We start from the raw sequence: 22,500 nt of genomic DNA on the forward strand, positions 1-22,500 counted from the left end.
GTGTGGTGTGGTGCGGTGCGGTGTGGTGTGGTGTGGTGTGGTGTGGTGTGGTGTGGTGTGGTGTGGTGTGGTGTGGTGTGGTGTGGTGTGGTGTGGTGTGGTGTAGTGTAGTGTAGTGTAGTGTAGTGTAGTGTTGTAAAAAGTGTTACCACTGGCAGTAGCTATTAGTTGGTAAAGCGCTGGACTCTCATACTAAGAGTAGTGTGGTGTAGTGTAATGTAGTGTGGTGTGGTGTAGTGTGGTGTGGTGTGGTGTGGTGTGGTGTGTTGCGGTGTAGTGTAGTGTTGTAAAAAGTGTTACCACTGGCAGTAGCTATTAGTTGGTAAAGGGCTGGACTCTCATGGTGTGGTGTGGTGTGGTGTGGTGTGGTGTGGTGCGGTGTGGTGTGGTGTGGTGTAGTGTAGTGTAGTGTAGTGTTGTAAAAAGTGTTACCACTGGCAGTAGCTATTAGTTGGTAAAGCGCTGGACTCTCATACTAAGAGTAGTGTAGTGAAGTGTAGTGTGGTGTGGTGTGGTGTGGTGTGGTGTGGTGTGGTGTGGTGTGGTGTGGTGTGGTGTGGTGTGGTGTGGTGTGGTGTAGTGTAGTGTAGTGTAGTGTAGTGTGCCAGTAGCTAGAGATAATTTCCCTATTACTTGGTAAGGCGCTGGACTCTCATACTGAGAGTCCTTGGTTCGAATCCCCTCATTGGAGTTTGATTTATCCGTCCCATGTGGAGCCGATGTAGGGACTGGGTGTTACCCAGGGGGCTAAAATGGGAAAATGGACCCGGAGTGCTGTAAAAGGACTGCCACCTAAAATCGTATCTACATATATCTAGTATCACAACCTAGGTGGACATCCTTGCCAACAAGTTGCTGGACTTGTGTAGGTTGCTGTTAAATATCAAGCCCCTCTATGAAATTCACGCACGGTTTTTCATTTGCCCGGTAGTCAGTCTCTGATTTGTTCTGAAGTGTTTATGTTTCAAGCTGATTCCAAATGGATTTTGTCCCAAGGAAAACTGTCGTGGTCAGATACTGACTACTGGGCAAGTAAAAAAGACAGCGTGGGGCATCATATGTAACGGCGAATTACAAATGTTCAGTAGCTTGTTGGCAAGGTGGATTTCGCAGAGGGGCGTCATATGTAACGGTGAATTACAAATATTCATTAGCTTGTTGACAAGGTGGATTTCGCAGAGGGGCATCATATGTAACAGCGAATAACAAATGTTCAGTAGCTAGTTGGCAAGGTGGATTTCGCAGAGGGGCGTCATATGTAACAGCGAATAACAAATTTTCAGTAGGTTGTTGGCAAGATGGATTTCGCAGAGGGGCATCATATGTAACAGCGAATAACAAATGTCCAGTGGCTTGTTGGCAAGGTGGTTCACCTAGGTTCTGATCCTAGATATACGTAGACACACTGATGGAAAGAAATAATGGATGACACCAACACTAACAGGAGACAGTGACTGCAACCAAACCTCTCATCCACAGTGTCAACAAGTTAACCGACTAACGGACACTGAATATCACATTACTGTCATTCAGTCCAAAAATACATCTTTGAACTTGATACAAACAGTACGACGCTAATAGTGACTGAAACGTGGTCTACATTAACAACTGTTCCCTTATTTCTTTCTCTCAGTATGTGATTTTAGGTGGCAGACCTTTTACAGCACGCCAGTCGGAACCGTAACAGTTCAACTGCGAGTGGCCCACAGCTCCGGGACGTAGCTGCACTTGCGTGGGGACTGGGGCGGGCCGTAACAGTTCAACTGCGAGTGGCCCACAGCTCCGGGACGTAGCTACACTTGAGGGGGGACTGGGGCGGGCCGTAACAGTTCAACTGCGAGTGGCCCACAGCTCCGGGACGTAGCTGCACTTGAGGGGGGACTGGGGCGGGCCGTAACAGTTCAACTGCGAGTGGCCCACAGCTCCGGGACGTAGCTACACTTGAGGGGGGACTGGGGCGGGCCGTAACAGTTCAACTGCGAGTGGCCCACAGCTCCGGGACGTAGCTACACTTGAGGGGGGACTGGGGCGGGCCGTAACAGTTCAACTGCGAGTGGCCCACAGCTCCGGGACGTAGCTACACTTGAGGGGGGACTGGGCGGGCCGTAACAGTTTCAACTGCGAGTGGCCCACAGCTCCGGGACGTAGCTGCACTTGAGGGGGGACTGGGGCGGGCCGTAACAGTTCAACTGCGAGTGGCCCACAGCTCCGGGACGTAGCTGCACTTGAGGGGGGACTGGGGCGGGCCGTAACAGTTCAACTGCGAGTGGCCCACAGCTCCGGGACGTAGCTGCACTTGAGGGGGACTGGGGCGGGCCGTAACAGTTCAACTGCGAGTGGCCCACAGCTCCGGGACGTAGCTGCACTTGAGTGGGGACTGGGGCGAGACGTAACCCAGTGGTAAAGCGCTCGTTTGATGTGCGGTCGGTTTGTGATCGATCTCAATCGTTGGGCCCATTGGGATATTTCTCGTCACAGCCAGGGCACCACGACTGGTATATCAAAGGCCGTGGTATGTGCTATCCTGTCTGTGGGATGGTGCATATAAAAGCTCCCTTGCTACTAATGGAAAAATGTAGCGGGTTTTCTCTCTATGACTGTCAGAATGACCATATATTTGACATCCAATAGCCGATGATTAATAAATCAATCTGCTGTAGTGGTGTCGTTAAACAAAACAAACTTCTTCTCTTTTTTGAGTGAGCACTATTTGCAGAATCTACTCGCAGTTTTACCATTACTTCAGTTCGTAGAGCGCTAGACTCGTGGTTCCATTTCCCTTGGTGGAGGTTGATTTTTCTCTTACAGTTTTAGTAGTAGTAGTAGTAGTAGTAGTAGTAGTAGTAGTAGTAGTAGTCACTGGCGTAGGAAGCAGGGGAGAGGGACAAGGAGGCATATATATATATATATATATATATATTATATATATATATATATATATGTGTGTGTGTGTGTGTGTGTGTGTGTGTGTGTGTGTGTGTGTGTGTGTGTGTGTGTGTGTGTGTTGTGTGTGTGTGTGTGTGTGTGTTTGTTTCTCTCTCTCCGTTTGTGTGTTTGTGTGTGTGTGTCTCTCTCTCTCTCTCTCTCTCTCTCTCTCTCTCTCTCTCTCTCTCTCTATATATATATATATCCTCCTCTCTCTCTCTCTCTCCTCTCTCTCCCTCTCTCTCTCTCTCTCTCTCTCTCTCTCTCTCTCTCTCTCTCTCTCTCTCCCTCCCTCCCTCCCTCCCTCCCCCTCCCTCCCTCCCTCCCTCTCTCTCTCTAGTAGTAATAGAATAAGTAGTAGTTGTTGTAATAGTACTTGTAGTGGTAGTTGTAAGAGTAGTTGTAGTAGTAGTAGTTGTTGTTGTTGTAGTAGTAATTGTTGTTGTTGTAGTAGTAGTAGTAGTAGTAGTAGTAGTAGTAATAGTAGCGTAGTAGTAGTAGTAGTAGTAATAGAGAGAGAGAGAGAGAGAGAGAGAGAGAGAGAGAGAGAGAGAGAGAGAGAGAGAGAGAGAGAAGGAGAGAGAGACAGACAGACAGAGACAGACACAGAGAGAAAGAGACGGAGAGAGAGACAGACAGAGAGAGACAGATAGGTAGAGAGAGAGAGAGAGAGAGAGAGAGAGAGAGAGAGAGACAGACAGAGAGAGAGACAGACAGACAGACAGACAGACATACAGACATACAGAGACACAGAGAGAAAGAGACAGAGGAGAGAGACAGATAGGGAAAGAGAGAGAGAGAGAGAGAGAGAGAGAGAGAGAGAGAGAGAGAGAGAGAGAGAGAGAGAGAGAGAGAGAGAGAGAGAGAGGAGATAGAGAGAGAGAGACAGAGAGAGAGAGAGAGAGAGAGAGAGAGAGAGAGAGAGAGAGAGAGAGAGAGAGAAAGAGATATATAATTAGATTTCTTTTTCTTTCTCGCAGACCCCGCCACCTCTTTAAGTGGAACAATCCAAGTGACCGGAACTGGCGGAACAGGTAGACAACCTGCAGTGTGAGGGGGAGGGGGAGGGGCAATTAATAGTGAGGGGGCAGTTATATAGTATATTGCCTTGCAATGGGGAGGGCCGCATAATAATTTTTAGATTTTTGGGGCCAGTGCCCCCTAGAGCCCCCTATCCTTAGCTTTTGTTTCCTGTTATTATTGTTGTTCATAGACAGAAAGAAAATGGCTGCCAATATCCAGATTTAACCAAACATAACCGACGTTTGCATAGCTTTCTGACTGATAAAATGCTTCAGTTACATTTATTAAAAAAACAAAAACATTAATGTGATGCAATCTACAATCATAATGTAATGCACAGTAGCGGGTCCACACAATGCATTTGGGGTGGGGTGGGGGGGGGGTAATGGCGTGGCGCCACTGATTCAAGACATAAAATTACATGGATAAAGAAAGCAGAACGCATGATTATTAATATTAATATTATTATTATTGTTATTATTATTATTATTATTATTATTATCATAATTATTATCATTATCATTTTTATTATTATTGTCATTATTATTACTATTATTATTATTATTATCACCATCATCATTATTGTTATTATTATGATTATGATGATTATGATTATGATTATGATTATTATGATGATTATGATTATGATTACGATTATGATTATGATTATGATTATGATTATGATTATGATTATGATTATGATTATGATTATGATTATTATTATTATCATTATTATTATTATTATTATTACCTCGTTTAGGGTCTACTGATTTCGGGCCTACTAACACCGATCCGTTTATAGGAAGCACTGATCCCCTAAGTAACTTGGTCACCTCGACAGTCAACACGGCGGACCAGCTGTCGGGAATGGGACAAGTTGATGGAACCGGAGCGCAGACAGGAAGTGGCGTGTTAACCGGAACTGATTTACTTTCCGGGACCGACCAGCTGAGTCAGATCGACCCGCTCGCCGGAACTGATTTAACAGGAAGTACAAACACGCAAACGGCTGGAACCGAACCGGTTCTAATTTCCGGAACAGATCTGTTGACCGGAACCGGATTAACGGGAAGTGGAAATACACAGACGGCCGGAACCGAAACTGTACCAATCTCCGGAACAGACCCGCTGTCGGGAAGAGATCCATTAGGAGGAACTGTACCGGTGGATGTGCACACAACCGGAAGTAACACGATGACCTCGACTGACACCGGAACAGACCCGCAGACCGGAACATGGTCCGGAACAGACTTGTCGAGCACGTCTAATACCGGACTCGACCAACAGACAGGAACAAACTCTGGAGGGTGGCCCGGAACTGATACTGTGAGCGCAACTAATACCGGAACGGACCTACTCACAGGAACGAGTACCGGAACACAGACCGGAACGAACGCCGGAACATGGAGTGGAACTGACGCAGCAGGCGCAACTGACGCCGGAACTAATTCGGGAACGTGGAGCGGAACTGACGCACTGAGTGGATCTAATACCGGAGCTGGCCCACTTCCCGAAACGAATACCGGAATACAGACCGGAACGAACGCCGGAACATGGAGCGGAACTGACACAGTAAGCGCAACTAATACCGGAACGGACCCACTTCCCGGAACGAGTACCGGAACACAGACCGCCGGAACATGGAGCGGAACTGACGCAGCAGGCGCAATTAACACCGGAACGGACCCACTTTCTGGAACTAACTCAGGAACGTGGGGCGGAACTGACGCAGCAGGCGCAACTAACACCGGAACGGACCCACTTTCTGGAACCAACTCGGGAACGTGGGGCAGAACTGACGCAGCAGGCGCAACTAACACCGGAACGGACCCACTTTCTGGAACCAACTCGGGAACGTGGGGCAGAACTGACGCAGCAGGCGCAACTAACACCGGAACGGACCCACTTCCCGGAACCAACTCGGGAACGTGGAGCGGAACTGACGCAACGACCACACAAACCGGAGCAAACGCATGGAGCGGAACTGACGCAACGAACACACAAACCGGAACAAACGTATGGAGCGGAACTGACGCAACGAACACACAAACCGGAGCAAATGCATGGAGCGGAACTGACGCAATGAGTGCAACGAATACCGGAACAGACCCGCAGACCGGAACGAATACCGGATCTTGGTCGGGAACTGACGCAATGGGCGGAAGTGCCCAGTCAACCGGAACTGACCAGCAGACGGGAATGAACACCGGGAGGGACCCACTCGGTGGAACAATGCCAGTGACAGGAACTGACCAAATGGGTGGAACTATGGGTGGATCCGATCTACTGGCTAACACAGGTACAGCACTCCAAGACAAAGAGATTAACAGTCGAGCTTGTGTGTCGTACTGATTTTACGAAACGAGTGTTACGATTCTTGTATTGCATGAGCGAGAGCGAGAGTAACACACGGATCTTGACACGAGTTTTGTAAAAATCAGTACGACTCACACCCGAGTGTAATAATTTCTTTATTATCCATATTATTATTGTTATTTTTTAAATGAATAACAAGGGTTGTCTCAAAATGTTTCAACCACAACACGGTCTGAGCTAGGACTAAGAAAGCAACGTCATATTACGACGTCTCTTTCCAAAAATGATATCATTACACTTGTTATTACACGTGTAGTTCGTATGATTGTTATTAACTCGGTTATGTTGAACCACGTGGATAATAAAAACAAAGAGATCGAGACCCACTGACTAAAAGTTGTACAGTACTCCGAGGTAGATAGACAAACAGACAGATGGATATGTAGACATAGATAGCTAGATAGCGACAGACAAGCAGATAGATAGATAGGTAGATAGATAGACAGACAGACAGACAGACAGACAGACAGACAGAGAGAGAGAGAGAGAGAGAGAGAGAGAGAGAGAGAGAGAGAGAGAGAGAGAGAGACAGACAGACAGAGAGACAGACAGACAGACAGACAGACAGACAGACAGACAGACAGACAGACAGACCGAGAGACAGGTAGGTAGGTTACTATGTAGATAGTTAGAGACACAGACAGACACAGACAGGGAGGTAGGTAGGTAGGTAGGAAGATGGAGTTTGTTTTGTTTAACGACACCACTAGAGCACATTGATTAGTTAGTGGTTCGCTATTGCATATCTAACATTTGATAATTTTAACTCATTTTTTTTACATTAAAGGGACACGCCCTAGTTACGGCTAGTGGTTAACCATTACGGCGTTGTTTTTCGCTATTAAACCCATTTTTTTCACAAATAAAATTGCACTATATTTACATTTTATTATTTAGAATACACATTTCCATTCACTTGAAGTGCTTTTTGGTAATCCTGGTAATCCTGATGTTTGTAAAACCACGAACTGCATTTTTTTGTATTTCTTAACAACAGGCGAGCACTCGAGAAAAAACCGTTAAGCAAGCGAGATCCAAACTATTTTTAGAGCGAATCTTCCCGTGTAAACGTCACAGACGTTGGTATACCACGTGACCGTTATAATTTTTGGTTCGGTTTGTTTTCTCGTGCACGGTTCGGGCAATCAACATCCGATTTGTTGTCGTTTGCTTGTTGTTCATTTGTGAGATTTTTCTTCACAGTTCGTGAACATTTTCAGTAACAATAAAGTTCAGACAAGTAAGTGTCTCAATACAAAACGTTACAAACCCTTAAAACCAATAATTTTGCTAAGTCTTACGATATCTGGAGAGGGGATACAACCAGGACAGAACAGTTGGAACATGTCCAGGAGAGGTGAAAAGAACGCACCCCAAGTCTGTGCGCACTCTGTGAAATTTGTCGTGACGTAGGCATTGTTGTGCTTCGAGCGACATCTACCGGTGACATCAGAATACTAACTTTCAAAATTATTTCAAGCAATTGGGACATGGGGATTCCCATGGTATTTATCGATATAAAACCTGTTTTTTCACTCCATTTGACAAAAACGTGATCTAAGTGTGTTACAGGTTTGTAGATTAATCAAATTATAATTTATTTTCGCTGGATGGAACTAGGGTGTGCGGCTTTAACGAGGGCAAGATTTATAAGAAATTTATAATGAAGATCGCCACGAAAACGAATACCAAGATAGAGAAGTCGCAACACCAGCCCAAAATACTTTATACTTTAAAGGTACACACCCTAGTTTCAGCCCATAAAAATGGACACTAAGTTTAGTTAATCTACAAACCTGTAAAACATTTGGATAAAGTTACAACTGAGTGAAACATGAGTCTGTGGCTCTAAAATAAGACTAAAACTCGACTCCATAGCTGTTACTTCTCAGACGCACGTGCGTTTTTAAAAATATGAGAAATGCATTTTGTGATACTACAAACACCAGGATGACCCAAAACACTTCGAATGTACGGACATAGATAATCTAACCAATAAAATCTAAGTAAAGTATGATTTCAATTATCAAAAATGGCTATAATAGTCAAAAATATTCCTTAGTGTTTAAAAACTAGGGTATGTCCCTTTAAATACAGGATTTCGGGATGTAAGAAATTCAATTCTCGTATTCACTTTCTAATTCTGACTGTTTTCCAATTGACAGAATCGAATACAACTGGCCTGATGGCCACCGTGTAACACAATGACCACATAATACGTTTTACATAACCGAAAAATAATTTTGAAACCAACTGAATCGCTGTGTGGTGCACCAAATAAACTTCTGAAAAATATACAAGTACAGCTGCATGCTATGGTCAATCAGTTCACAATACCAACCTTACTGTGACAAATGTGCATATGTGTGCAAATCACACGTGACTGATGTTTAGTTTTCACCATTTTGTCAAGCAATACGATTTGTCTCAGAAACTGTAATTCATTCCAACTAATACATTCACAGGATATAAATTACAAAAAGTACTTTATTTTGAAAACGCACAACCCAGTAAACAATCGTTTTATGACGTAAATAGAACAATGTAGCGGGTTTCCTGTCTAAGACCATATGTCGAAATTAACAACTGTTTGACATCCAATAATCAATGATTAATAAATCACTGTGCTCAAGTGGTGTCGTTAAACAAAACAAACTGTAACTTAATCTTTAACTTTGAAACTCATGTGAATTTTCCAGGTTTCACTAGCACACTAGGGGACGCTAGCAGCACAGGTGGCGCCACTAACACTAACACAGGTACACAGGCTGGCGCCACGTCGTCGACAGCTGTCACGTCGCCTACAGGTGCCACCACGTCCACAGGAACAGCTGCAGGTCAGTCTGACATTTCTTTAACCACGGTTAACATGGCTTATATTAATGGATATCTTCGAGCGGTTAAGGTACCTCTATAGGTCAGTTTAACATTTATTTGACCACGGTTAATGTGGCTTCCATTAATGGATATCATAGAGCGGATAAGGTACCTTTATAGGTCAGTCTGACCTTTATTTGATCACGGTTAATATGGCTTCCGTTAATGGATATCATAGAGCGGATACGGTACCTCTATAGGTCAGTCTGACCTTTATTTGACCACGGTTAATATGGCTTCCGTTAATGGATATCATAGAGCGGATAAGGTACCTCTATAGGTCAGTCTGACCTTTATTTGACCACGGTTAATGTGGCTTCCATTAATGGATATCATAGAGCGGATAAGGTACCTCTATAGGTCAGTCTGACCTTTATTTGACCACGGTTAATATGGCTTCCGTTAATGGATATCATAGAGCGGATAAGGTACCTCTATAGGTCAGTCTGACCTTTATTTGACCACGGTTAATGTGGCTTCCATTAATGGATGGACACCTTTCTTTAATCACGGTTAAACACACATATTAAACTCACTTAATGCCAGCCATACATTGCTGATTATTTACCAACCAAATCATTCAGGTTGAGTCCAAAAGGATCCTGTCGTTTTAGGTTATTAGTTTTGTGAATATATCTTCTACTGTAACCGACTTGTTTTCAATAAACGATATACAATAATAGTCAAGTTGGCGGTCATATTAAAACAAAATATTTGTTTTGGGGGGAGGGGGTTCAGGATTTGGGGATTTGGGGTTGTTTGCTTGCTTGTTGTTTTTGTTTATCCCATTAAAAATGTTAATAAACAACGGATTAATGTCGAGAATGCACCAGAAAGTGTGGATTCATGAAAGATAATTAACTCACTCTTCTGAAGCTAATTATTTAACAAATCCACACTTTCTCATACATTCTCCAATAAAGATACGTCATGAATTTCCATTTTTTTTTTAAAAACCACTCGCTCTAGGAACGATTCGTTCATTCATTTATAGTTATTTTCGTGCTTATACCCACTTAAGGTTAAGCACGCTGTCCTGGGCACACGCCTCCGGTATCTGAGCTGTCTGTCCAGGACAGTGGGTTAGTGGTTAATTGTTGGTGGTTAGTGAGAGAGAAGTCCAGGACGGTGGGTTAGTGGTTAGTTGTTGGTGGTTAGTGAGAGAGAAGTCCAGGACAGTGGGTTAGTGGTTAGTTGTTGGTGGTTAGTGAGAGAGAAGTCCAGGACAGTGGGTTAGTGGTTAGTTGTTGGTGGTTAGTGAGAGAGAAGTCCAGGACAGTGGGTTAGTGGTTAGTTGTTGGTGGTTAGTGAGAGAGAAGTCCAGGACAGTGGGTTAGTGGTTAGTTGTTGGTGGTTAGTGAGAGAGAAGTCGGTGTAGTGGCCTAATTGAGTCGTTAAATTTAAGCTAGCTCTGGGTCGGATACCAGTCCCGGGAGGCGACCCCAGTACCTTCCGGCCTTATGTCCAATAATGGCTTAACCACTACACCACCGAGGCCGGTCTTCCGGGTAACGTTCTGTGTTATATGTGTGTTTGTCTTACTCTACGTCAGGGACGTCGGCCCAGGCCTATGACGTGTATAGCTACCTGAAGCAGTCGTTCCCGACCCAGACGGAGGCGTGGCTTAGGCAGATGGAGAAGACGATTGGTCCAGTCTCGACCTCCGAGTTTCAGGCCATGCAGAAACAGACGGCCGACATGATGAACCAGATGCAGGGCGGGGCGCAGACTGGCTCCGCCTCTTCCAACACTGACACGCCCATCAATACAGGTACACAGGGTGAGTCCGCCTACGTCTCTTTGTATGACCTCCTCGATACAAATGTTAATTCATATACGTATATGTTGAATAGCAGACCTTATCACCGCCCCACCACACCCCCAACCTCAACCTCAACCTCAACTTGTAACACTTCTACATATGTCATCCTAGATTGCAAAACACTTCTAACTTTAAAATACTCTCTCTCTCTCTCTCTCTCTCTCTCTCTCTCTCTCTCTCTCTCTCTCTCTCTCTCTCTCTCTCTCTCTCTCTCTCTCTCTCTCTCTCTCTCTCTCTCTCTCTCAATTTTAAGGAAGATTTCTAACAAGTTGAATATAATTGTTTAAAACATGAAGGATATGGATCACGTCAGTGTACTACAGCTTATTTAATGTCGGACCTTTCTTTGTTAAACATCTATGAACAGTTAAGAAAACCATACCGAGTATATCAGTACAGTCGAAATACGTGTTATTTACCCTTTGAATCGTGATATATCGGTATACCAGTAATAGCGCACATCACTTCTTAAAGGGTCATTCCTGAGTTTGCTGCATTGTAAGATTTTTCTGACTCATAAAATATTTCTACGATTAAACTTGCATATTAAATATATTTTCTTGTTTAGAATATCAGTATCTGTATATTCAATGTGTTTCTGGTCATCTTAATATTTCTAAGAAGCCCAAACTGGATTTTGTCTTCATATAATTTCGTACATACGAAAAAACAATATTTTAGGAAATGAAATGAAATTTAACCTAGTACAAATATTAGAACGATCAGAAACACGTTTAATATACACCCACTGATATTTTATGCAGAAAAATATATTTGATATGTAATTACAATCGTTAAAAAGTCTCTGTTAGTCAATAACATCTTAAAAATTGCAGCAAACTCAGGAATGTCCCTTTAATAACCTTTTACCAATCTCTTTCCAGCAGTGTCACAGCCAACCTCGCAAACAGTCTCACAGCCAACCTCGCAAACAGGCTCACAGCCAACCTCGCAAACAGGCTCACATCCAACCTCGCAAACAGGCTCACAGCCAACCTCGCAAACAGTTTCACAGCCAACCTCGCAAACAGGCTCACAGCCAACCTCGCAAACAGTTTCAGAGCCAACCTCTCAAATAGTCTCACAGCCAACCTCTCAACCAACCTCACAAACAACCTCTCAATCGACCTCACAGCAGAACAACTACCAACAAATGTTTGAACAACAGAAAAGGGAATGGTACCAAAAACAGCAACTGTTACAACAGCAACAGCTGCAGAAACAACAGATGCTTCAGAAACAGCAGCTGCAGCGACAGTGGCAGCAACAGCTGCAGATGCAGCAGCAGCAGAACATGGTCGACCAGTATGGGCAGTACAGGCAGTACGGGCAGTATGGGCAGTACGGGCAGTACAAGACACAGAATCACAACCTGCCACAGTCTTCACAACCACAGAGACAAGATCCCTTTATGTCCAGTCTAGGTTAGTTTTTTTAATACTTACTGAAGTAAGTCTAGGTTAGGTTTATAATACTGACTGAAGTAAGTCTGGATTAGGTTTATAATACTGACTGAAGTAAGTCTAGGTTAGGTTTATAATACTGACTGAAGTAAGTCTAGGTTAGGTTTATAATACCGACTGCAGTAAGTCTAGGTTAGGTTTATAATAGACTGCAGTACTCTAGGTTAGGTTTATAATACTGAGTGAGTGAAGTAAGTCTAGATTAGGTTTATAATACTGACTGAAGTAAGTCTAGATTAGTTTATAATACTGAAGTAAGTCTAGGTTAAGTTTATAATACTGACTGAAGTAAGTCTAGGTTAAGTTTATAATACTGACTGAAGTAAATCTAGGTTAGGTTTATAATACCGAGTGAAGTAAGTCTAGTTATTACAATAGTTACAGCAGTAAGTATAGGTTAGTTTTATAATACTGACCGTAGTAAGTCTAGGTTGGTTTTATAATGGTGACTGTAGTAAGTCTAGGTTAGTTTTATAATACTGACCACATTATGTCTAGGTTAGGTTTATAATACTGACTAGTAAGTCTAGGTTAGGTTTATAATACTGACTGAAGTAAGTCTAGATATTACAATAGTACCGCAGTAAGTCTGTGTTAGCTTTATAACACATTAATAATCACCAAAGTCTAGGTTAGTGTTATAACAGTGACTACGGTAAGTCTAGGTTAGTGTTATAACAGTGACTACGGTAAGTCTAGGTTAGTGTTATAACAGTGACTACTGTAAATCTAGGTTAGTGTTATAACAGTGACTACTGTAAGTCTAGGTTACTTTTATAACAGTGACTACGGTAAGTCTAGGTTAGTTTTATAACAGTGACTACGGTAAGTCTAGGTTAGTTTTATAACAGTGACTACGGTAAGTCTAGGTTAGTTTTATAATACATTAGTAATGACCAAAGTCTGGGTTAGTTGTATGTGTTATAAAACTAAACTAGACTTACCCTTATTATTATTAATGCATTATAAAGCTAATGCACCAATTATAAAGCTAATGCCAGTGGTGTACGTAAAAACAACAACATCTGTTTGGTAAACTATTTTTAGATTACTTGACGTTTTTCTTCTTATTTCCAGGGTTGTTGGGAATGACGGGAGCTTTCGGTAAGTTGCTTTCATTTTAATGGTGTTCTCATTTTAATGGGTTTTTTAATTGTCTGTGTTTGTTATTACAGGCGAGATGGTGATTAACTAGACTGTGTTTGTTATTACAGGCGAGATGGTGTTTAACTAGACTGTGTTTGTTATTACAGACGAGATGGTGATTAACTAGACTGTGTTTGTTATTACAGACGAGATGGTGATTAACTAGACTGTGTTTGTTATTACAGGCGAGATGGTGTTTAACTAGACTGTGTTTGTTATTACAGACGAGATGGTGATTAACTAGACTGTTTGTTATTACAGGCGAGATGGTGTTTAACTAGACTGTGTTTGTTATTACAGACGAGATGGTGATTAACTAGACTGTGTTTGTTATTACAGACGAGATGGTGATTAACTAGACTGTGTTTGTTATTACAGGCGAGATGGTGTTTAACTAGACTGTGTTTGTTATTACAGACGAGATGGTGATTAACTAGACTGTGTTTGTTATTACAGGCGAGATGGTGTTTAACTAGACTGTGTTTGTTATTACAGGCGAGTGTTGGTTATTACAGACGAGATGGTGACTAGACTGTGTTTGTTATTACAGGCGAGATGGTGTTTAACTAGACTGTGTTTGTTATTACAGGCGAGATGGTGATTAACTAGACTGTGTTTGTTATTACAGGCGAGATGGTGTTTAACTAGACTGTGTTTGTTATTACAGGCGAGATGGACTGTGTTTGTTAACTAGACTGTGTTTAGTTATTACAGGCGAGATGGTGATTAACTAGACTGTGTTTGTTATTACAGACGAGATGGTGATTAACTAGACTGTGTTTGTTATTACAGGCGAGATGGTGATTAACTAGACTGTGTTTGTTATTACAGGCGAGATGGTGATTAACTAGACTGTGTTTGTTATTACAGGCGAGATGGTGATTAACTAGACTGTGTTTGTTATTACAGGCGAGATGGTGATTAACTAGACTGTGTTTGTTATTACAGACGAGATGGTGATTAACTAGACTGTGTTTGTTATTACAGGCGAGATGGGTCCAATGCTGGCAGCACTGTCCATGTCAGGTAACCACTGCTTTTCTTTAATTAATAAGCCTTTTCAGAATGCTAGTTATTTATAATATACATATACATACATACATATCGACAGTGGACAGTTGGACTTGCTATAACGGTCACAAGATATATACATGTATTGACCTGTCCCAGTCACAACAAAAAAGTTATTGTTTTACTAAGTTGAAACAAACCAGGTACATGCTCCAGTCGTATTTTCATCTTATTAATTTAGAAGGCGGCGTCTTATTGGTTGAAGTACGACTTGCACTGAACTTACATACATATTCGACCTATCAACACTGACAGATAGTGTATTCCAAGGTGTGATTGGTGCAGCCCAAGCAAGCAGTTGCGACAGTTGTTGTGTATAATCATTTCTTACCTATAACCTTTTGCGTGTCGCGCATTAATTTAATTGATAACAGAATGCAGTGAAAAGCAGTCAGATATAAATGACTTTTTCAAAAACTGAATAATAGAGTGAGTTTCAAAACTCTTTCAATAATAAATATTTTATGTTTTAAAAAATATATTTCTCTCTCTATTTCATATTTTTGTGACGACTGTTTATACTTGATGCATTCCAGTTTAGTATTGTTGTTTATAGTAAATTATTTTATATGTGTTTTCCTCTACCTGTATATAACAGCCACCTGCCCATAACGTATATACATACACATATACATATACATGCACATATATTATATTTTATATTATTTTATTATGTATGTATTTATATGTTTATTTATTTAGTAGATTATTGTACAACATCTTGACATTGAGCTAGACTGGGTTAGGGTTAGGGTTAGGGTTAGGGTACACTACTCTATGGTTTTCGTCAATCTAATTAAAATTAGCTCCACTATTACATGTGGATCTAAAGACAGCCAGTTGGAGTTCATGTCCACCAATCAAAACTTTACTTGCAGAATCCTGCCAGTGATTTAAAACTAACAACACTGCGTAGTCCCCAATGTCCAGGTAACATTTCGTCTGTAAATAATAATTTAAATATTGACCAATCACACTTCGCCTTTTATAACGTTATTTGGGAGCATACAAATTCTAAAAATATCGGGCGAGTCTATTTTAGTGGCCGCAGTACAGCGAACCATACCAATACGTACGGGGTGGGTTATCAGTTTTCAATTTTACATTAAAAATTATTTATTTATTTATAAAATTAAAAAAAACTAAATCAGTCTTCAGTTTTACATTACAAATTATTTATTTTATAAAATAAAACATGTTTTAAGGCATTCGTAATTCACACGAAACATGTATACCCTCAGGATAATTCGGAATGTTTTCAAATTATTTTTAAATCACTGGCAGGATTCTGCAAGTAAGGTTTTGATTGGTGGACATGAGCTCCAACTGGCTGTCTTTAGATCCACATGTAATAGTGGAGCTAATTTTAATTAGATTGGATTTTCGTGGGTTTCTTGCAGGCATGTTCGGGGAGAACAGCTCGGGTAAGTGTGGTGTTCACCATCTCAGTTATGGGTTGTGTTGAACTAAATCAGTCACCATTTCCGATAATGTTACAATTGTTAACAAAACTGATAGAAGCAGCGCATGAACGCACGCAAGGGGTACACCTATAACAAGTGAAAGTAAACAAGTGTAGCACCTCAAATGTAACCTGCAGGAATATCGGTGGGGAGGTCACATGACATGTAAGATATATAATAGATGTTATTAGCAGCCATTAGTTTTCCTCAAAAGAGCAGTTCCATTTCTGCGGGTGCCCTCCACTAGTGAAAACATCTAGTGTGTTGTACATTAGAACTGTATACTAAATAAAATATATTAATTTATTGGCAATAATTGTTAATAGTATTTGCACAAATGATGTCACTGTATACCACCAATTAGAGCCATAGCTGTTCTCAAACCGTAAATACTTCACAGTGCACCTTAAACTTTGACCCGGAACTTTTTGATTTGGTACAACACAACCTTACACTAAGCTACCTCCAGCTTTGTCATGTCTCTATATTCTACTTGTATAATTTGATATATTATATCCCGTACTAGCTTCCACAAAATCTCTCTCTTTCTCTCTCTCTCTCTCTCTCTCTCTCTCTCTCTCTCTCTCTCGCTCTCGCTCTCTCTCTCTCTCTCTCTCTCTCTCTCTCTCTCTCTCTCTCTCTCTCTCTCTCTCTCGCTCTCTCTCTCTCTCTCTCTCTCTCTCTCTCTCTCTCTCTCTCTCGCTCTCTCTCTCTCTCGCTCTCTCTCGCTCTCTCGCTCTCTCTCTCTCTCTCTCTCTCTCTCTCTCTCTCTCTCTCTCTCTCTCTCTCTCTCTCTCTCTCTCTCTCTCTCTCTCTCTCTCTCGTTCTCTCGCTCTCTCTCTCTCTCTCTCGCTCTCTCTCTCTCTCTCTCTCTCTCTCTCTCTCTCTCTCTCTCTCTCTCTCTCTCTCTCTCTCTCTCTCTCTCTCTCTCTCTGTAGAAACTCATGTTCTAATCTTTGCGAAACGAGTGACAACATCCCATAATAACACTAACATTCTTATATTTAAATGTAATCTTTATTAAAACTTTTATTAAAATGTTTTTCTTGTACTAACGACACGATGCACTGTTTTAATAACAGAACTAATTATAAATGTTCTTTACAATAGTCATGTATGCGCTGTTTACATTTATAGGATCCTTTGATAATAGAAATTAATTGCATACTTAAATGACTACTATAGAACGTCCATATTTCCTCCAAAACAAATATGGAAAAGAATAGTGAAGAACTGTATCTTCGAGTTTGAGGAAACAGAATGAAAAACACAAATATCTGCAACTCCCGATACTAATCATGTTCTACAAATCCACTCAAATCTACAAATACATAAAGCATGGGATAATATCTCTCGTTCAAACCATTTGCTAAAAAAACAGACACATCATGTTAAAAGTATATGCGCTACTTGGAGGACACGATCATCTCAAGGTTTTTGTTCTCTTTGTAATTTACATTACTCAGATCTTCTTATACATGTTATAATTAGCTGTCAGTATTTATCTAAAACCAGAGATGACTTTCGGTGTTCAATCTTAGATATTGGTCCAATTGAGATAAACACAGAATTACATTATCTTTCAGAAGAGCCAACTGCTATCATGTAATCCGTCCTTAGACCTTGATAGAGATACCAAGAAATCATACGTTGAGATTGTCGTAGAATTCATATATTTATTAAGTAAAACACATTTTAACACGTTAATTAATAACTGAGATACAGTACACAGCAAAACGATACACCTTGTGTGCACGTACAGTTGTAAAATATATTTAATAGTATATGTATATTTTGTAAATCGTTTTCTTTTCTTTCTTCTCTGTAGTTATCACTAACATGTACTTGTTTGTCTCTGTGCTGTAGTTATTTATTTGTATGTACGTCTGTATGTATGTTGTTTTGTTGTTACAACTCTCTTTAACAGGAATATAGAATATATATGCTACTCATTCAGAACAACAAGACCTGTTTTAGAGAGAAATTAAAGAAAGCTTATGGTCCAAGACGGCATATAGACCATTTTGGCGTCAAATGCGGTTTTATGTCCCAGCAAGAAAAGCCCGACAAAAATCGACATCAAACTGAGGAAAATTAAAAATATATATATTGACGCGCGAGGGTCAAAATCCACGCTCGCGCTGACCAGAGATCAAAGATTTATTTTGTTTGGCTTAACATTAAATACAACTGATGTGTACAAAGTTTTTAAAAACACGGTACACAAATGAACGACAAAACAGTAATACGTCATCAAGGCTGTATCTCTGCACAATACAGAATCGAATGGATAATTGGCAAAATAGTGGTTGATTCTATGAATCTCTATCTAGTGCCTCGTCTATAGGAGGACAGCCACTCCCAAGCAAAATAGTACCCGATTCTATCAATATATCAAGTGCCTCGTCTGTAGAAGGACAGCCACTCCCAAGCAAAATAGTAGCCGATTCTATGAATATATCAAGTGCCTCGTCTGTAGGAGGACAGCCACTCCCAAGCAAAATAGTACCCGATTCTATGAATATATCAAGTGCCTCGTCTGTAGAAGGACAGCCACTCCCAAGCAAAATAGTAGCCGATTCTATGAATATATCAAGTGCCTCGTCTGTAGGAGGACAGCCACTCCCAAGCAAAATAGTAGCCGATTCTATGAATATATCAAGTGCCTCGTCTGTAGGAAGACAGCCACTCCCAAGCAAAATAGTAGCCGATTCTATGAATATATCAAGTGCCTCGTCTGTAGGAGGACAGCCACTCCCAAGCAAAATAGTAGCCGATTCTATCAATATATCAAGTGCCTCGTCTGTAGAAGGACAGCCACTCCCAAGCAAAATAGTAGCCGATTCTATGAATATATCAAGTGCCTCGTCTGTAGGAAGACAGCCACTCCCAAGCAAAATAGTAGCCGATTCTATGAATATATCAAGTGCCTCGTCTGTAGGAGGACAGCCACTCCCAAGCAAAATAGTAGCCGATTCTATCAATATATCAAGTGCCTCGTCTGTAGAAGGACAGCCACTCCCAAGCAAAATAGTAGCCGATTCTATGAATATATCAAGTGCCTCGTCTGTAGGAAGACAGCCACTCCCAAGCAAAATAGTAGCCGATTCTATGAATATATCAAGTGCCTCGTCTGTAGGAGGACAGCCACTCCCAAGCAAAATAGTAGCCGATTCTATCAATATATCAAGTGCCTCGTCTGTAGAAGGACAGCCACTCCCAAGCAAAATAGTAGCCGATTCTATGAATATATCAAGTGCCTCGTCTGTAGGAAGACAGCCACTCCCAAGCAAAATAGTAGCCGATTCTATGAATATATCAAGTGCCTCGTCTGTAGGAGGACAGCCACTCCCAAGCAAAATAGTAGCCGATTCTATCAATATATCAAGTGCCTCGTCTGTAGGAGGACAGCCACTCCCAAGCAAAATAGTAGCCGATTCTATGAATATATCAAGTGCCTCGTCTGTAGGAAGGACAGCCACTCCCAAGCAAAATAGTAGCCGATTCTATGAATATATCAAGTGCCTCGTCTGTAGGAGGACAGCCACTCCCAAGCAAAATAGTAGCCGATTCTATGAATATATCAAGTGCCTCGTCTGTAGAAGGACAGCCACTCCCAAGCAAAATAGTACCCGATTCTATGAATATATCAAGTGCCTCGTCTGTAGGAAGACAGCCACTCCCAAGCAAAATAGTAGCCGATTCTATGAATATATCAAGTGCCTCGTCTGTAGGAGGACAGCCACTCCCAAGCAAAATAGTAGCCGATTCTATGAATATATCAAGTGCCTCGTCTGTAGAAGGACAGCCACTCCCAAGCAAAATAGTAGCCGATTCTATGAATATATCAAGTGCCTCGTCTGTAGGAAGGACAGCCACTCCCAAGCAAAATAGTAGCCGATTCTATGAATATATCAAGTGCCTCGTCTGTAGGAGGACAGCCACTCCCAAGCAAAATAGTAGCCGATTCTATGAATATATCAAGTGCCTCGTCTGTAGGAGGACAGCCACTCCCAAGCAAAATAGTAGCCGATTCTATGAATATATCAAGTGCCTCGTCTGTAGGAGGACAGCCACTCCCAAGCAAAATAGTAGCCGATTCTATGAATATATCAAGTGCCTCGTCTGTAGGAGGACAGCCACTCCCAAGCAAAATAGTAGCCGATTCTATGAATATATCAAGTGCCTCGTCTGTAGAAGGACAGCCACTCCCAAGCAAAATAGTAGCCGATTCTATGAATATATCAAGTGCCTCGTCTGTAGGAGGACAGCCACTCCCAAGCAAAATAGTAGCCGATTCTATGAATATATCAAGTGCCTCGTCTGTAGGAGGACAGCCACTCCCAAGCAAAATAGTAGCCGATTCTATGAATATATCAAGTGCCTCGTCTGTAGGAGGACAGCCACTCCCAAGCAAAATAGTAGCCGATTCTATGAATATATCAAGTGCCTCGTCTGTAGGAAGGACAGCCACTCCCAAGCAAAATAGTAGCCGATTCTATGAATATATCAAGTGCCTCGTCTGTAGGAGGACAGCCACTCCCAAGCAAAATAGTAGCCGATTCTATGAATATATCAAGTGCCTCGTCTGTAGGAAGGACAGCCACTCCCAAGCAAAATAGTAGCCGATTCTATGAATATATCAAGTGCCTCGTCTGTAGGAGGACAGCCACTCCCAAGCAAAATAGTAGCCGATTCTATGAATATATCAAGTGCCTCGTCTGTAGGAGGACAGCCACTCCCAAGCAAAATAGTAGCCGATTCTATGAATATATCAAGTGCCTCGTCTGTAGGAAGACAGCCACTCCCAAGCAAAATAGTAGCCGATTCTATGAATATATCAAGTGCCTCGTCTGTAGGAGGACAGCCACTCCCAAGCAAAATAGTAGCCGATTCTATGAATATATCAAGTGCCTCGTCTGTAGGAGGACAGCCACTCCCAAGCAAAATAGTAGCCGATTCTATGAATATATCAAGTGCCTCGTCTGTAGGAGGACAGCCACTCCCAAGCAAAATAGTAGCCGATTCTATGAATATATCAAGTGCCTCGTCTGTAGAAGGACAGCCACTCCCAAGCAAAATAGTAGCCGATTCTATGAATATATCAAGTGCCTCGTCTGTAGGAGGACAGCCACTCCCAAGCAAAATAGTAGCCGATTCTATGAATATATCAAGTGCCTCGTCTGTAGGAGGACAGCCACTCCCAAGCAAAATAGTAGCCGATTCTATGAATATATCAAGTGCCTCGTCTGTAGGAGGACAGCCACTCCCAAGCAAAATAGTAGCCGATTCTATGAATATATCAAGTGCCTCGTCTGTAGGAGGACAGCCACTCCCAAGCAAAATAGTAGCCGATTCTATGAATATATCAAGTGCCTCGTCTGTAGGAGGACAGCCACTCCCAAGCAAAATAGTAGCCGATTCTATGAATATATCAAGTGCCTCGTCTGTAGGAGGACAGCCACTCCCAAGCAAAATAGTAGCCGATTCTATGAATATATCAAGTGCCTCGTCTGTAGGAGGACAGCCACTCCCAAGCAAAATAGTAGCCGATTCTATGAATATATCAAGTGCCTCGTCTGTAGGAAGGACAGCCACTCCCAAGCAAAATAGTAGCCGATTCTATGAATATATCAAGTGCCTCGTCTGTAGGAAGACAGCCACTCCCAAGCAAAATAGTAGCCGATTCTATGAATATATCAAGTGCCTCGTCTGTAGGAGGACAGCCACTCCCAAGCAAAATAGTAGCCGATTCTATCAATATATCAAGTGCCTCGTCTGTAGAAGGACAGCCACTCCCAAGCAAAATAGTAGCCGATTCTATGAATATATCAAGTGCCTCGTCTGTAGGAAGACAGCCACTCCCAAGCAAAATAGTAGCCGATTCTATGAATATATCAAGTGCCTCGTCTGTAGAAGGACAGCCACTCCCAAGCAAAATAGTAGCCGATTCTATCAATATATCAAGTGCCTCGTCTGTAGGAGGACAGCCACTCCCAAGCAAAATAGTAGCCGATTCTATCAATATATCAAGTGCCTCGTCTGTAGGAGGACAGCCACTCCCAAGCAAAATAGTAGCCGATTCTATGAATATATCAAGTGCCTCGTCTGTAGGAGGACAGCCACTCCCAAGCAAAATAGTAGCCGATTCTATGAATATATCAAGTGCCTCGTCTGTAGGAGGACAGCCACTCCCAAGCAAAATAGTAGCCGATTCTATGAATATATCAAGTGCCTCGTCTGTAGGAGGACAGCCACTCCCAAGCAAAATAGTAGCCGATTCTATGAATATATCAAGTGCCTCGTCTGTAGGAGGACAGCCACTCCCAAGCAA

At 41.9% G+C, this 22,500-nt stretch overlaps 1 protein-coding gene across 5 annotated transcripts in view; it reads left to right on the top strand.

Annotated features, from left to right (window-relative positions):
• Positions 1-22,500, top strand: part of LOC121373233 (putative per-hexamer repeat protein 5) — a 52,711-nt gene that overhangs the window by 12,314 nt on the left and 17,897 nt on the right. Inside the window, exons 4-11 of one of the 5 annotated variants that reach the window (XM_041499732.1) lie at positions 3,906-3,959; positions 4,709-6,247; positions 9,024-9,161; positions 10,754-10,972; positions 11,908-12,447; positions 13,564-13,590; positions 14,620-14,658; positions 16,104-16,127. In XM_041499732.1, the coding sequence (XP_041355666.1) occupies positions 3,906-3,959; positions 4,709-6,247; positions 9,024-9,161; positions 10,754-10,972; positions 11,908-12,447; positions 13,564-13,590; positions 14,620-14,658; positions 16,104-16,127 (2,580 nt within the window). Of the gene's footprint in view, positions 1-3,905; positions 3,960-4,708; positions 6,248-9,023; positions 9,162-10,753; positions 10,982-11,907; positions 12,448-13,563; positions 13,591-14,619; positions 14,659-16,103; positions 16,128-22,500 lie in introns of all 5 variants that reach the window. The other 4 variants (XM_041499733.1, XM_041499730.1, XM_041499731.1 and 1 more) reach the window with 4 other exon arrangements.

This window comes from Gigantopelta aegis, chromosome 5, assembly GCF_016097555.1.
Source record: "Gigantopelta aegis isolate Gae_Host chromosome 5, Gae_host_genome, whole genome shotgun sequence".
NCBI classification, from domain to species: Eukaryota; Metazoa; Mollusca; class Gastropoda; order Neomphalida; family Peltospiridae; genus Gigantopelta; species Gigantopelta aegis.